Here is a 16,355-nt window from a genome sequence, read left to right on the forward strand (position 1 = left end):
GGGCAGGGTTTTGAGTTTGTCTCATCGTTGCAAGGTGGCCAAGGACACTGTATGGGCTTTTTATTTGTGAGTGTCTTCCCTTTCATCCTACAGATCATTAGGTTGCCAAGAAGGGATTGTTTCCCCCTGGCTGAAAAAGGTCCCCCCACGTCTGGAGCACACAGTGCTAAGCTAGATGGATCAATGCTCTGACATGGTATGAAGTGGCCTCCTATAAATCAGATGCCAAAATACTGAATGAGTAAGCAATATATTATATACATATGCAATAACTGGCAGTCCTGCACACCAGAGAAGATGCAACCCACCAGCTACCGGACAATTTTCCCTGTTTTTTAAACCATGGTAAGCAGGGGGAAAAACCCTCAGGTGGTTTACTGAGCTCCTAGTAGTCCAACACATATGACAGTGATACACCACAAGTTGTGCATGCAAAACAGAATGCTGAGACTTCAGGCCAGTCAGATTTATTTTTTTTGGGGGGGGATGGAACACACAAAAGTGTAAAGTCCAGAAATGTTTAAGCTTATGACATATTTTCATCAGGCAGGGGAGTGTGTCATTGATAGTCTCTCTCCTTTAAATAACGACAGCAATAGAGTTAAATTTGGAATTGTAAAAGTTGATCCAAAAATGAATAATGATTTAAGGTTTTTGTTTGTTTTGTTTCATTTTTTAACCCTCAACTGGACTACTTAGCTGGCAGTTGTCAAATCTGCACCATTCCAACTGCTTCATGCAGATTTACACCATATAAATGATCTGGTTCTAACCGTTGTTCATTTTCTTGAGCAATAATATAATGCTTCTTCTCTACACACACATGGGCATACATGAAATACATCATGTTTCACATCCAATTCACATGATTCACATCCAATGCCCTTTTAAAATGTGGGTTGGAATTTTTTTGGATGGGGTGTTATTGGGTTGCTTTTGTTTTTATTTTGATGTTTTTTATATTGTGATTTTATCCTGTGAACTGCCCTGTGACCTGAAGGTATATAGGATGGTATACAAATTTAATAAACAAGTAATTAAATAAATCACAAACACTAGGCCAGTAACTATTTCCTGCTTTGATTGAGTATCTGGATTTCTGTTGTAGTTATCATTAATCCTTAAATTCGCAACAGAGTAAATATTATAAGAGAAGGACTGCAATGGGTGGGATTTAACTAGCAAGCCCTGTTAGTAGTGGAAGACCTGTTTCAAGTCTTCCACATGCACAACAGGGATTCCCCACCCCGCACCTCCCAAAATTGGCTCTGGAGGGGTAAAAACCCTGAGAAGAGCACATGGGGGCAAGAGAACGGGGAACTTTCTGTGTGGCAAGTCAAAATGCTTGCACAGACAGAATGCTAATCAAAGCATGACACTGAATTCCACCGGATATCATTGCAGTTACCAGTAAAGAAAAGTACATCGTTCCTGGGATATCCATAAAACAAGGCTGGTTCAGTCTCAAGGGATGAATCGGGATTAAGGAGACAGGAGTGAGCCGCAGAAAAGTGCATGCCCTTACCTTCTACACACTTACGCCCTCTATCTGGCTTGGTAATGATGCAAAGGCTACACAAGTTAAAGTAAACTGGGTATGCTTAGAAACTCACTTGGAGAACCAGTGTTGGAAGCTTCCGCAGGTAGAAAGGATATAGGGAAATTCACACACAAGTCAAGGGCAGTGCTTGCAATTTCATGGTGCCATCCCCCAAACCTGTTATTTAATGACCTACTGCAACCTTCTACATCCTCCAGATGTTTCAGACTACAACTCCTGCCATCCCTGGTCATATGCAGCAAGGAATTGTAGTCCAAAGCATCTACAGACTACCTGGTTGGGGAAAGCCGGTCTTCAGTCTCAGAAATTCTGCCATTTGGTGTAGACTACCATATTATGAACTAGAATTCAAAAATGCATAAAGTACCTTCTATAAAATCGTTTTCATTGTAAAGCTGTCTCTCCCCTATTCCGTCATCTTCATCTTGACCATCTTCTTCATCTGGATTATTGATTACCTCAAGGCCAGCCTCAATTACTTCCACCAATTCATCTCGCTTATCTTTCCTGACAGGTTTCTCCTCTGGGTGTCGCGTTAGCCCCATTTCCAGCTGGAACACCTTCATGGAAGTAAAGCTTTCAAAAGGAACGACTCCATATTCACTAGGCAGCTTGGCCCCCATGCTCACTTCAGCTTTGTCTATTTGAGAATGCAGGTATTCCAGGAGATCATTGGGTGCTTGTTCTTTGGTGCCTTGATAGCCCATGCTGTTGACTCTTGGGGTTTTCTTCTCCTGTAACAATTTTAACTTGTCACTCATTTCCTGAAGCTCCTGCTTTAGCTGAGCAATTTGGCGCTTGAGGCTCATAGCTCTGGTTTGGTAATGTTCTTCTTGCTCCTGCAGGAGGGCTTGGTAGTGTTCCTTGCCAAAACTCTCCCCTACAATGCCAGGAAGTGATCCATTGCCATCCGTTTGTGGAGCACATTCAAGGAGGTACATAAACAGCAACAAACTCAACAGCAAGGCAAGACCGACCAACAGCCACCGAGTTCGGGCTTGAAATATTATGCCTCTTCTAGGCATTCTTACGGCACTTAAGTTGTATTCCAACTAAAACAGCTGATGTTTTTGGTCATGTCTTGCTAGTATTTTCTGAAAGGAGCAATTGTTTGTAAGCTGAACCAAAACTATTTCTACTGATACATCCATTTGTGTGAGGCAAATAAGGGGGGAAACTTGCAACTGTTGTCTTGCTCAAGCAATACTGCAGAGATAGCAAATCCCAGTATTGCTACAACTTCCATTATTGCAAACATTTACAGTCTAAACAGTTAGATACAGCCCCCCATTACTTTCAGGGCAATTTGTCTAAACATATGTTTTTGGAGGTGTAGTGAATTTGCTATGCTTCTGTATTCCAAAGACAACAAGTTGAAAACGTATCAAATTCTGATAAGTATAAAGCAAAAAAATCTTGCAATTTATAGCCGTGGGGGAATTTAAAAAATATTTTTTCTCACTATCTGCGCACCACCATAAGAGCCATAAATATTTGAGCAATAGTAATTTTCATGGGCAGTCTGCAGGATATTTTCCTCCGGTGCTTATGCTTCTCTCTCCTCCGTCTTGGAAATCTGTAATCTGAGTCAGCAAAATTAAGGGAGGGCCTAGAATTAAATGAAAAGTACACTCAGTTAGAATTACAAAACAGGCAAACATCTGGAAAACACACGAAGGCAAGTTTTAATATCCTAAAAATGTAGACATGATGAATCACAAAATTTATTTTTCTGCGATGGCCCATGACAGGGGCGGGTTGTAAACCTTCAATTCTTTCTACTGGGTTACACACCAGTGATTTCCTTCTTGTGGAAATGTCTGAAACAAACTCATCCAACAGACTAGTAAAAAACAGCTTTTTTTCCAGCTACATAAGTGGTTGTCAGAATTCTTTCCCCTGCTATTTTTGTCATTTCTGGAATGCATCATAACCAGTTTTTTATTTAAATGGCAATGTATTAAGAAGTTAGTGAATTTAACTAATACTTCCAATTATATTTTCTGTCACCATGCAGGAACATCTACCTTCTTCTGAAAAGGGTACACAGGAAACCTGTAGTTTTTTCAGGTAAAAAAATGGATAGTCAAATATGAGGTTTAGAATTCCAAAAATATTAGAATGTGCACTTGTATTTTGAGAGGGGCTTTATGGTTCTAAAACAACAAACTATGAGGGTTGCCTTCCAACTTGCATGACTTACATAACTGCAGGTAGGTAAAGACCAACCCTCCCACAATCCTAAAACAGTCTCAGCAGAACCTATTAACAAAACTACCCCTATGCAAAGTGCTAAAAGCACTGTAGAGATGTACTAACAATAGCTCCTCCGCAATTGACAAACACCTATCTCTGAAGACCTGTCAGAGTATTAAGGCCTTTCCACTAGGAAGAGTGTTTTGGGCGTAGGGAAGGGTCAGATAAAATTATAAATTAATATCTACATGCATACTGAAGTAACTAACACCAGGTGTATCTTCAAGTCACTGACTAGAGTCCAGATGTGGTGAATCAAGATGTAAGAAACAAAACGCATCATATGTACCAAACTAGGAGATAAGTATGAGACAAAAAACCAACACCAAGCTTCCAATCTCTATGGGCTGTATCTAACTAATCAGTTCCGCTAATGCAAGGACTTTAAAAAGTATTTATTATAACAAGTTTAAGGGGGGTGAAGGAAAACAGAGCAGATTTAGGGGTCGTGTAGAGAAATTCCAAATTCTGGGGGAGGGAATGCAGCAGCAGGGCTTAAACCCACTTTCAAATATTTAACAAAAACGTTTTCTGTTCAAAACATTCTTAGTCCACTCAAAATGCTGCAAAGGCATAAGTATTCATGACAATCGGATTTTGTTCTGGAATAGATTTTTTTAAGGCATGTAAGTCAGAAATTGTATGCATTACCATGTTAACTGAAGGCTGTAAAATATTCATATCTGAGTAGAATGAACAGGAACAAGAAAGCTCAGTCTATTTAAACCTCAAGCACAGACTAGGCTAACAATAGCAACATAGAAACAATCCATTGAGTTTCTGGGGAAACCATCGCAGCATAAGTTTGAGAGAACATCCTTTTGACAACAGCGTTCTGCTTATTGACATATAAGAACAGCGAAAGAACACAGCATTGTTTAACCAGTCACTTCAACCTCCAAACACACTTCAGAGTTGAGAAGCAAGTATCCCTCTCTTCAGAGAATAAGGCTGGCAGCCATCATCTAACAAACTGAATACTTTGGCAGACTACACAGATGCAATAGCACTGTAAACCAATATGCATTGTAAACCTAGCAGCTCAAGGGACAGATCCAGTACCCAAAGGATCTTTATCAGGCTCTCAGTTGAGGCTGATTCTTCTTATGAGACCTACTCTACCTCTAAACACACAAAGACCCAGACAGCTCACCAGTTATGATTAAGACTCAGCTCTTTGATGTCCCAAGTTTTAAACCAGCATCCCCTGATGGCCTGTTATGGGCATTTTATTAGTACAATTCCCACAAAATGCAAGACAAAAAAATGGCAACTACGTATGACTAAGATAACCACTTTACTTCTTGCAAAAGAATCTCACATACTCTAAAGCAAAGATAAGCCAGACAAAATTAATAATGGCTTCTGTTAGACAACCAAACACTTCTATCATAATAATGGTGTGATTGAATATATCCTTCTGATACATATGCAAACTTCATTTCCCAAAACTATCTTAAGGGTGTTTTTTTAGGCTACAAAATGGTCCTTTGGCTTCATCGTTCTGTGGTTATCTGACTCAGTTTAAGATCATCAGCAATTTTACCTCCAAGAGAAAAATGTTCCCAGACTTTTCCTTGATTTTGCCATTTGGAAAGTGACACATTTTTTCAAGCAAAATTCTTATTCTACTTCCAGGAAATGTTAGCTTTCATGAATCTTCATGGGACCTACTAGAAAAGCTTTCAGACTTCCTCCCCCAATCCGCTATGGGCTTGAGATCACTGGTTTATTCATCATATATTTTGCAAAGTCATCTGGTAAGGGTGAGTTGGTATTCGGAATCAGACTGCCTCCAACAATGGATGCAGAGCATAGAATTCATTATTTCTGTTCTTTTAAAGGTAGCAAGTGTGGTTATGAAGATAATGAACAGGCCACAGGTTAAACTGAGTCTGTCCTAATTTGAAATTAAGCTATATCACTTCATCCTTCCCTACTGCACTGACTGAACCTCCTTTCAAATGCCTTATCCTCTGCTACTATTCCAGCAACCCTCACTTTATTAACTAGGAATCTGCAGTAAACTTTGTAAACAGTAAACATCTTTGCCAAGACCCACTAATAGTGGTCATGACATGAGACTTAAAAATAAATTTAAGACTCAGCTGAACACAAAAAATTGTTTGCCTTCATAAATGGCTGTTTGCTGCTTTCACTGCTTCATTCACTGCTCTAGCCTTGTCCCCTTCTAATCAAACATTGCTAGGGGCCTGTAATTCTGTTATGTCTCTGCCATTGAGTGAAACTAAATAATTCACTCTTGATACAGAAGCACAGCAAAATAAGCCACCCCAAGGTGGTGTCAGGAATGCACACAGAAGCACAGCGGGTGGGTGCCCCCAGACAGCATGGAGTTTGTACCATCACAGAATGATTTTTACTTGAGAAAATTAATGCCTCAGCTATCAGAAGTTTTTAAAAAGCTTCATCTTGCCTACTCCAACACTGGGCCCATTTTTACAATCAACTGAATCACCGCAGCAGAATGTAGGTGTTTAGGGGCTGGCAGCTACATGCTGAATTATCCCCAAGAACAAGCAAACATACACTCTCCACTCATAGAAAAGTAGTTTGTTAGTAGAGAGACCTCGGTGAAAGCCTTCCTGAACAAAAACGTCTTCAGCATCATCTTGCTAGGTGCCTTTCTAGTTTTGGCTGGTAAACAATACCAGAAGGCTGGAGCTACAGCACTGAAAATCCAGTTTCCAGGACAGGCTAAGTGCACCTCGGGGGCATATAGTTGTTCCCAGCAGTACCCCATCTGAGGAGCACAGCAAAAGGGCACTGAGTGTCAATCAGCCAAAGACCTGGTTAGGGAGGAAGACATTTGCCTGGTGCCTAAAGGTGTATAATGAAGGCACCAGGTGAACCTCCCTGGGGAGAGCATTCCACAACAGAGAGCCACTACAACCAGTGCAGTCTTTCCAGCAAAGCTGTTATTTGGTGTTGATAGGATCAACAAATTAGCTGTTGCATTCTTTACCAGCTGAATCTTCTAGGTAAAGCCCAAGGGAAGCCCCACATAGAGCACATTGCAGTAGTCCAGTCTTGAAGTTACCAATGCCAAGCGCACAGTGGCCAACCCTACCTTATTCATGCCATAGCAAGACAGTACACACGCAGTCTGCAATGGGAGCAGGTATTGTATAAACAGTCAGACTGTATCACACTCCATAGTGCCATATACCTCTACGTGAAACACTAAATTTTATTATCTGAAGCAAAAATTTGAAGACCATAAAACACTATTTTTCAATTCCAATAGAATTCAGCTATGATTAGCAGGGGTTAGCAAACTTTTTCAGCACTGTCCCTCAGACCTTGTGGGGGGCTGGACTATATTTTGGTAAAGAAAAGAAAAAGAACGAATTCCTATGCCCCACAAATAACCCAGAGATGCATTTTAAATAAAAGGACACATTCTACACATGCAAAAACACGCTGATTCCCAGACCGTCTGCAGGCCAGATTTAGAAGTTGATTGGGCCGGATCCGGCCCCCGGGCCCTAGTTTGCCTACCCATGGATTAGTGCAGGGGTCTGCAACCTTTAAGACAAAAAGAGCCACTTGGACCCGTTTCCGAAGGAAAAAAAAACTGGGAGCCGCAAAACTCGTCATTGTAAAAATAACTTTTTTGTCACTTTTTTATTATTTCTTTGTTTGACCCCTCAGAATTACTACTCCTCATAGAAATAAACGTTAAATTAACAAGTTACCTTTTTGTGTGTGTGTATTCTTCACTCCCCTTCAAAACAGTGACCAGCGTACATGCCACTTACAATGTAGCGGGCGGGCGGGAAGGTGACGCCGGGACGGTGTGTGACTAATGCACACACCGCCCCCATGCGACGTCACAGCCAGCACAGCGCCCGCCACAGTGGGGAGTGTCGGGGCACACAATGCGCCCCCTCCCCTCGCTAGTATCCGCCCCGGAGCCGCGGCAAAGGTGTAAAAGAGCCACATGTGGCTCCGGAGCCGCAGGTTGCAGACCCCTGGATTAGTGCATCAGCTGCGACTCCCCACCCCCTGGGAAAGAGAAAACCTGTTGACCATTATCCATGGCCTAGCAACCTCTAGATGACTAGTTGACTAGATTGGTCAACTACATGGGCTACCTTTGAAGACTTCACAGAAGCTCCTGTTGATAGCCAGACAGCTGCATTTTGAACTGGCACTGCCCTTTACAAAGTTTCTCCCACGTAGTTAAACAGTGACATTTGTTGCCGGTCCATTGTCAGGCACAATTCAAAGCACAAGTTCTTACGTACAAGAGGGGCTGACTTCAACCACATGTTCCTGTCTGACCATTAGTCATTGTCAGACGCTCAGTTACAAGCCCCTCTGTCATCAGAAGGGTGTTCCCAAATATGATTCCAACATCAGTGAAATACTTTGTTATTTGTCCAGGCATTCCAGTATGGTAACCAGCTGATTTCACTGTTTCTCAGCTTTCTGCTGAGTTTTATCAGCTGTTCTTGGCCTGCTGCTTTCCAATTCCATTGTTTTAGTCTGTATTTTTACTGCATTTGTTCACATTGTATTTAGGTGTGTGCCTGCCTGAGAGCCTAGTGCTCATGCCTATTGCCTATATATTTGCCAAATAAATGAGGCATAATCTAGAGGGCATTGAACAGGGTAGAAGTGCCCCTCTGCTCACAGAGATGAGTTTTGGTAGCAAGACACACCCTCACTAAGCCCACTGAAAGCTTGGTGAGCACAGGTGGGTTTGCTGGTGGGAGGACCTGAAATGGGGTGTTCTGGGGCCAGCCTTGGACTTGCTTGGTTTCAGCTGGAGGGTACTGAAGACATAGATTCCACCTGTTCAAAAAAGGAAAAACATCATCCTTTGGAAATGATGGGCAATCTGTCACTTTAATCTTCCCATCATGCAAATTTAGGACTATTCTGTCTATAAGCTAGGGGAGGAAAGAGTTTTCAGGGAGCCACCATTTTTAAACACCCTTCTTCCCCTAAGCCACTCTTTCTCATCCAGGGCAGTAGCATGTGGGGCAATAAGCTGCAACTACAAGGAAACTGAACATTTTTTCTCTTCTTCAATTGTAGTCACCCTCACTACTTCATTAAGAGGGGGAAACCTGTGAGACAAGGAGCAGAATCAAATTGCAACAGAGCAGGTTTTAAAATCCTCTCTCAACCTCATGCCCATCACAGATGGGATGGTAGACTTTTTTCACTACCTGTGTCACTATTATTATTTTTTGTAGAGTTAAGGCTCAGATGCCCCAAGCCTGTGTGGATAAGATGGAAATCGGTTTAGTTATGAAACATTTGAGGTCAGACTGTAGACCTCAGTTTTTCAACATATAAACTGACTGTAAAGACTTTTTCAGTATTATGTGCATATTGCTTCCAAAACAAGACATGTACGAGCGAAGGACATTTCTGCAGACATTGAGCACCAGCTGTCTCATTAAGCCCTTGCACAAATGGCTACTCCTACCACTCAGTTACATTAAATTTCTTAAAAATAGCACCAAACACCAAGAATACTTCACCATCATCATTATCTGCACACAAAGTCATTACTTTATATACTACAATAGCATGATATTTGACATCTGTGCTGCGACATTACCCTGGAGCAGTCATCTCCAGAAACCTAACTCCTTCAGGGTTGGGACAGAAATACAAAATGCAATTAGAAGATCAGCAGACTTTAAAGTAGCAAAGCAAATAACAGCACTTCCAGGTTCTTTTACAGCAGTGCAGTTAAAAGCTACACTGAGATTAGGACACGTCAATGCAACAAAATTTCCACAGTCAAGAACTGTTGAATTACTCAACATTCAGCTAGTCAAATAGTTCCAACATTGTATCTAACTCATTCACATTGCAAGTGTCTAGCATTGCACAGAGTGTTGCAGCAGAGACTTCAACAGTCCTACAATATGACATATTTATGGACTTCGTTAGAAAACAAAACGTGAGTTCTCCTAGTTGTCTTTTTAGATTCGCAGCCATAAAGCAGCCTTAATCTTTGTTGCAGCAAACTTTCTTGGCTTTTCTTTGAATATATCCATGATAACTAAACTAGGAAAAGTAGGAGTGTTTCTATTGTCAATACTGGATTAAAGGTAAAGGTAAAGGGACCCTTGACCATTAGGTCCAGTCGTGACTGACTCTGGGGTTGCAGCACTCATCTCACTTTATTGGCCGAGGGAGCCGGCGTATAGCTTCCGGGTCATGTGGCCAGCATGACTAAACCGCTTCTGGCGAACCAGAGCAGCGCATGGAAACGCCATTTACCTTCCCGCTGAAACGGTACCTATTTATCTACTTGCACTTTGATGTGCTTTCAAACTGCTAGGTTGACAGCAGCAGGGACCGAGTAACGGGAGCTCACCCCGTTGCAGGGATTCGAACCACTGACCTTCTGATCGGCAAGTCCTAGGCTCTGTGGTTTAACCCACAGCGCCACCTGTGTCCCCTCAGTATTGGATTACCCAAGAGCAATTAGAAAAACTAATAATATTTTAAGTTAAAATGTTTGCCATAATTACATGAAGATTCTTTGTGAAATTAACATACAGTAATAGACAGTACATGCAGTTTCTATTAAGCAGCAGTGTGTAATCCCACACATATATCTCCAGAACTTGTATATTTTAATCACCATGTCAGTAAATTGAATTTTCTCACTTTTATGGGCAGCATAGGTAACTACTGACTACAATTTGCAAATGAATACTTGGAGCTGGCATAGGAACAACTTTCTTTAGCTTTTAACCAAGGTTGAGGGGTCAGAAGTGGGGCACAGAATGACAAATTTCCGTTCCTCTTACATGAAAGATGTTGTTAATCATGGTTTGGGACACACATGCATTGATGTGAACCATAGCTGAACATGGTTCAGTTCCTCGAAGCAAAATGTTACTGGTGCCCGGCTACAGCAATCAGGGCAAATTATTCTGTCTCAAGAAAGAAATTAAAAATAGCGGGGGGGGGGGGGTGTAAAAAACAGGACACCTAACCAACGAGAAATTTGATTACCTTAGTTACCAGAGCTCCCCTTTAACTCTGTGACACAATGAATCACTGTGTGTGGATGTAAACCAGAAGTTGGTGGTTCAAGCCGACCCAGAACAAGATCCCTGCATTCCAGGGGGTTGGACTAGATGATCCACGGGATCCCTTCCAGCTCTGTATTTCTATGATTCTATGGTCTTTAAAGGTGCTGATAGTTTACATGCATAGGCTTGAAGCCCACAATCCAGTCCCTTAAGCATAATCAAAAGACAAACACAAATACCTGATCACTCTAAGCACTTTCCTTCCCGTTCCATCAGTGCAACAGAGGCTTTATGCGAGAAAGAATGATAGCCAAGATTTTGGCTCTCTTTACAAAGCAACAGTTTTCACGCCCACGTGATTTCAAGTGACCAGCTTTCAATTTTTCTATGCAACTTTTTTCCATTAATTTTTTCTCTAACCAAAGCAAGGACAGATGGGAACAAATATTTAACCCACTCTAAGAGTAGACATCTGCCAGTTGTACTGATGATTTCATGAACATATTTTCCTTAACCAAATGAGATCACCAATATGTTTTCAAAGAAACAGGAAAGTTGTGACATGGTGCTTCATATGGTGTAGAACTGGGGTCCTCAAACTTTTTAAACAGGGGGCCAGTTCACTGTTCCTCAGACATTGCTGGGTGCCAGACTATACAGTGGTACCTCGGGTTAAGAACTTAATTCGTTCTGAAGGTCCATTCTTAACTTGAAACTGTTCTTAACCTGAAGCACCACTTTAGCTAATGGGGCCTCCTGCTGCTGCCGCACCACCACTGTGTGATTTCTGTTCTCATCCTGAAGCAAAGTTCTTAACCCATGGTACTATTTCTGGGTTAGCCGAGTCTGTAACCTGAAGTGTATGTAACTTGAGGTACTACTGTAGTTTGAAAAAAAAATGAACAAATTCCTATGCACACTGCACATACAGTGGTACCTCTACTTACGCGCACCTGTGGTTATGTATCCTTTGGGATACACATGCGGCAAACCCAGAAGTAAAAATTTTCTGGGTTTCACCGCACATGCACGCACAGAAGTGCTCTACCGCACCACGCACATGCGCAGAACAAGCACCTCCGGTTGCGAAAACCTCAAGATCCGACCAGAGCTCCGAAACAGATCCCATCCACAACCAGAGGTACCACTGTATTTTATCTGTAGTGCAAAAACAGGAAAAACAATACAATATTTAAGAAGAAGAGGAGAAGAGATTAGATTTGATATCCTGCTTTATCACTACCCTTAGGAGTCTCAAAGCGGCTAACATTCTCCTTTCCCTTCCTCCCCCACAACAAACACTCTGTGAGGTGAGTGGGGCTGAGAGACTTCAGAGAAGTGTGACTAGCCCAAGGTCACCCAGCAGCTGCATGTGGAGGAGCGGAGACGCAAACCCGGTTCCCCAGATTACGAGTCTACCACTCTTAACCACTACACCACACTGGCTCTTAAAATGTTATGCTATGGGTTGTAGTCAATGCCAGTTTGCTAGATCACTCAGAGTAGATCTACTGAAAACAATGAACACGAGTCACTTGGGTCTATTAATTTCAATGGGTCTATGCAGAGTAACACTGAGTTTTGCCCACCTCCCAATTACTTGCAGTACTGTCCAAAACACCTTATTATTAAATTGGTCCTATACTTGTTGAGCTTGTCTCTTGGCCTGGGCTTGGGGAGGGGAAAAGGTGGGGAGCTAAGAGAGGCAGAGAGAAAGGGAGCTTCGCCCACTGTTACGTTGCCCTCCTGTGTTTGCAATGAAACTGTGACCGTCGGTGAGGGAGAGGTGATCAAGCAAGCAGCCACACCAACATATATTAAAAGGAGCACCTTCGGCTAGCCCTATCCTGCTTCCCCAGCAGCCCAGCGGTGTCGCAGGTCTCCCCTCCAAGCCCTCCTCAACTGGTGCAGGTAAGCCTTGGAACATTGGGGGTGGGGAGGGGGAGGGGGAGGGGCCCTTTCAGAATGCCGGGAACGGAATTGTTGCTACTTTTTGCTGCTTCCCTTTTTGTGTGCGCCAAGCGTTTGCTTAGAGCTCCCCGTGGGAAAAGGAAAATGGGGGGGGGCGAGGCGGGTTCTGCAGTTGCTGGGTGGGCCAGGTTCAGGACTCTGGTGGACTGGATCTGGCCCGCGGACCATAGTTTGAGGACCCCTGGTGTAGAATCTAGGTATGAATACTCTAAAGCACCAGAAATCTGCGTTACGTGATGATTCTGCATATTTTAAACTTTAAAAAAAAGAAGAAGAAAAAGAATGCAGCCTAAAGCCAAGAACCACAATTCATATCTGGTGTTCTCTTTTAGTTTGTGCCAGATAAGACCAGCAAGACTCATGTAGGGCTAATAGATGCCCTTGGTTTCATAACAACTTCCCACATATCCTATAGTTTAGTTCTATCTCAGATGAGATAGACATTACAAAAGAATGAATCAACATGCTTTGACTTTTTTCTGCCTAGAACCAAGAAAAGAAGAGACATGGGTCAGGGGAGCAATCGTAATCCAGACATAAGTTACTATGGGATCATTACATTTAAACAGGGGCAATGGGACACCAGAACTGATTTGCCCCCACTCTTAAGTAGCTATGCTACATAAGGGTTTGGGGATGCCCAAGCCAATTCATCTATCTGGGAAAGCACCAAAGGGTTGAATCTCAAGTGAGTAACGTCACCTCACCATTCCTACTGCAAACTCCAATATAGTTTAATTCAACTGGTGCCAGATGATTTCTGCACTGTGTCACAACAATGCAAGTTGGCTTTGCTTAAGGCTACGGCAATCCATGCACTTCTCACCTCCCATGATACCGAAACATCCTGCCAATTTACTGTGTGCTTTCCCAGTACGACACGTTTAATGTTAAACTTGCAACCACCCTGTAAAATTAGGTCAGTACTATCGCCGTATTCCAGAGGAAACTGGCTGTGACTTGCTTGAGGCTACCTAGAGAGTTCGTGGCAGAGGCAAAATACGAAACAGAGACTTTACTGATTCATGGTTCAGCTTCGTAGCCATGACCAGTTCTGTAACACAGTTTGGAATACCTCAGTTGGTTCTTCTCTCAAACTTGAAAGAGGAACATCCAACAAAATAAAATGATAGGAGTAATTTATCTGTTCGCTCCTCTGCACCAGGAATGGGGAACCCTTCAAAGATGTTGCTGGACTATACCTCCCATCCCTGACCATTGGCCATGCTGGCTGGGCTAATGAAAATTCAAGTCCAGAAACATGTAAAGGTCTACCAGTTCTGAATCCCTGTCCTATACTATTTTTTAAAAAGACAGGAAATATGAGTGATCTGATTGTTGCTAGTAAAAAAAAAAGCCCTCAGTTCTTCATTAACAAAGCACCTCATCTTGAGAGAAACACATGCTAAATACTGTGTAGCACACCATCCATTTACCACCCACAGCCTTCCAGTCTGCATGGGATAAACCACTGCTTACAAAACAGCTTACTCTGTAAGGGATCTGAAGAAATAATGAGTTTTCTCTCTTTCTGTATCTAAGTGAGAAGAGATATGTGAAGAAAAGAACAGGCACAAAATAGAGGGAACTAAGTTACAAATTTACGGGTGGAAGGAAGGAAGAGAACATACAGCACAATGCAACAGAGAGAAAATATAGAGGGTACACGGCCCAGAGTTATTGCATGTGGACTGCTCATCTTGCGACACATTTTAACTATCCTTTTGCCTATGAAACTACTATGACAGAAACAGATGGCTTTCTATTCCTCCACTGCATGCTTTTGCGCACGGAGGAAAAAATCTGGTTGCAACTGAAGCAGCTATCGGACAACTTGCAAGAGTGGAGTGTGATTTTACGCAATTGTTTGAAGAAAACAGGCTAGGAAAAGTGTGTCCGGGAAAGATAAGGCACAGATAAAAAATACAATTGTGATTAATAGGAATAAAGGTAACAACCAAAGAATCCTGCACAAAGAATCATAAAATTGGAAGGGACCCTGAGGGTCATCTAGTTCAACCCCCTGCAATGCAGGAATATGCAGCTGCCCTGTACAGGGATTGAACCTGCAACCTTGGCAATATGAGCACCATGCTCTAAACCAACTGAGCCAGCCAGGCTATCTTCTATCATTTCAACTTAGTCTAACCTATATCAATTTATTCGTAATAACCACCAGCTTTGATGGTATATACTGACAAACCAGTAATTCCTATGACAGAAACGCTATTCCCCAAGATATGTAAGCTCTGGAAAGGTGGAGTGGGGGGGGGGGGGATGTTGCCTGGTGGAACCAGACTGCACGAATGAGGAGTACAAGGCGTCACCCGATTTGCATTCAGAGATCTTCGGCTTGGCGTCCTGAAGCCCCGAGAGGATTTTTGAGGAAGGAAGGATAGAAGGTTCTTCTGTAATGGGGCGGCGGGAGGAAAGAAAGGGTTAAGATACGGCGAGGCGGAGGCTTTATTTAAGAAAAAAAAACACACGCAGGTGTGTAGGTAGGTATCCAAGAGTTGTTACCCATCCTGCACACACATACATTACCGGGGGTGGGCTAGTGGGCACAACAACGAGCCGAGGTGGGCGAGATGTTTTCGTTACGTGCGCAAAGGACTTTGGACTAGACCTGCTCTGGAGAGCCTAGATTTGGGTGTCATGGTGGGGGTGGGTCGGTGGGCGGCAATCGTGGCACCGGGAGCGAAGAAAGGAGTGGGAGAACCTGCTTGGGGCAGATGCGCCAAAGCCACGGGGACGCTGAGATAGGGGGGGGGTGAGTAAGGGGAGAACGGCGAACGTGGCCCGCGCGCCCCGCAAGACTCACCTCAAAACGGAGCCCCTCCTCCTCCTGCTGCTGCTGCTTCCTCGGCTCAACTAGCAGCTCTTGCTGCTGCTGCTGCTGTTGGACTGCAGGCTGCGCCGCGCAGCAGCGGCCCCACTTCCTGTGAGCGAGCGAGGAAATGAGGCGGAGGAGGCGGCATCGGCGCGCCTCAGCCACTACTCTCCTCCCGGCCGCGGCAGCCCCTTAAAGCGATAGGCACCGGCGGGAGGGGAGCGTGGCTGCTGCCGCCGCCGCCGCTGCCACTTCTTCTTCGCTTTCCTCCTGTCCATGCTACCCGACCCGCCCTGCTGGCAGAGGGGTGAGCCATCTGAGGGCGAGGCCAGGCGCCCTCCCGCGGCCACAGGGGCGGGCGCCCTAACCCCCACCCCCTCCCCACGCGACGGGTCTCGCCTCCTCTCGACGCCACCCTACGGGGACCCCAGCGGCTGACGCGGACAAAACCCTCCCGGAGCTGCGTTTTCAACTCCCTGCGCGCGCGCCTGCATAAAGTGGCTTCGCCTCACAACGCAAAAATTACCTCACAATTCGCGCGCGTCCCTTTGCGCGGAGAGGCGTCGGCGCGCGCCCCTTTCGCCATCCCAGCCCAGGCTGAAGCGGCGGCTCTCGCCTCGAGAGGAGCACCGTCCCTTCTCCGCCTCATCTCCGCGGGCGCGCTCTTCACGCCTCGCATTTCATAAAGTACTTCGCTTCTGCT

The 16,355-nt window shown here is 43.9% G+C and overlaps 1 protein-coding gene and 1 long non-coding RNA gene across 4 annotated transcripts in view; one reads left to right on the top strand and one right to left on the bottom strand.

Annotated features, from left to right (window-relative positions):
• CSGALNACT2 (chondroitin sulfate N-acetylgalactosaminyltransferase 2) overlaps nt 1–16,302 on the bottom strand; it is a 33,293-nt gene extending 16,991 nt beyond the window's left edge. Inside the window, exons 1-2 of one of the 2 annotated variants that reach the window (XM_081191326.1) lie at nt 16,179–16,302; nt 1,929–3,170 (exon numbers count right to left, since the gene is read on the bottom strand). In XM_081191326.1, the coding sequence (XP_081047452.1) occupies nt 1,929–2,586 (658 nt within the window). In that variant the 5' untranslated portion in view covers nt 2,587–3,170; nt 16,179–16,302. Of the gene's footprint in view, nt 1–1,928; nt 3,171–15,643; nt 15,936–16,178 lie in introns of those variants that run through there. The other variant, XM_081191325.1, reaches the window with a different exon arrangement.
• Nucleotides 2,078–6,051, top strand: LOC308585606. 2 transcript variants are annotated; one of them, XR_014007529.1, is made up of 3 exons: nt 2,078–2,217; nt 5,456–5,583; nt 5,662–6,051. It is a non-coding gene; the product is annotated as an uncharacterized lncRNA (long non-coding RNA). The 2 variants fall into 2 exon arrangements; XR_014007530.1 differs by having other exon boundaries at nt 5,456–5,577.
• Nucleotides 16,303–16,355: the final 53 nt, after the last annotated feature.

The sequence above is a fragment of the Podarcis bocagei genome (assembly GCF_964188305.1).
Source record: "Podarcis bocagei genome assembly, chromosome: 4".
NCBI classification, from domain to species: Eukaryota; Metazoa; Chordata; class Lepidosauria; order Squamata; family Lacertidae; genus Podarcis; species Podarcis bocagei.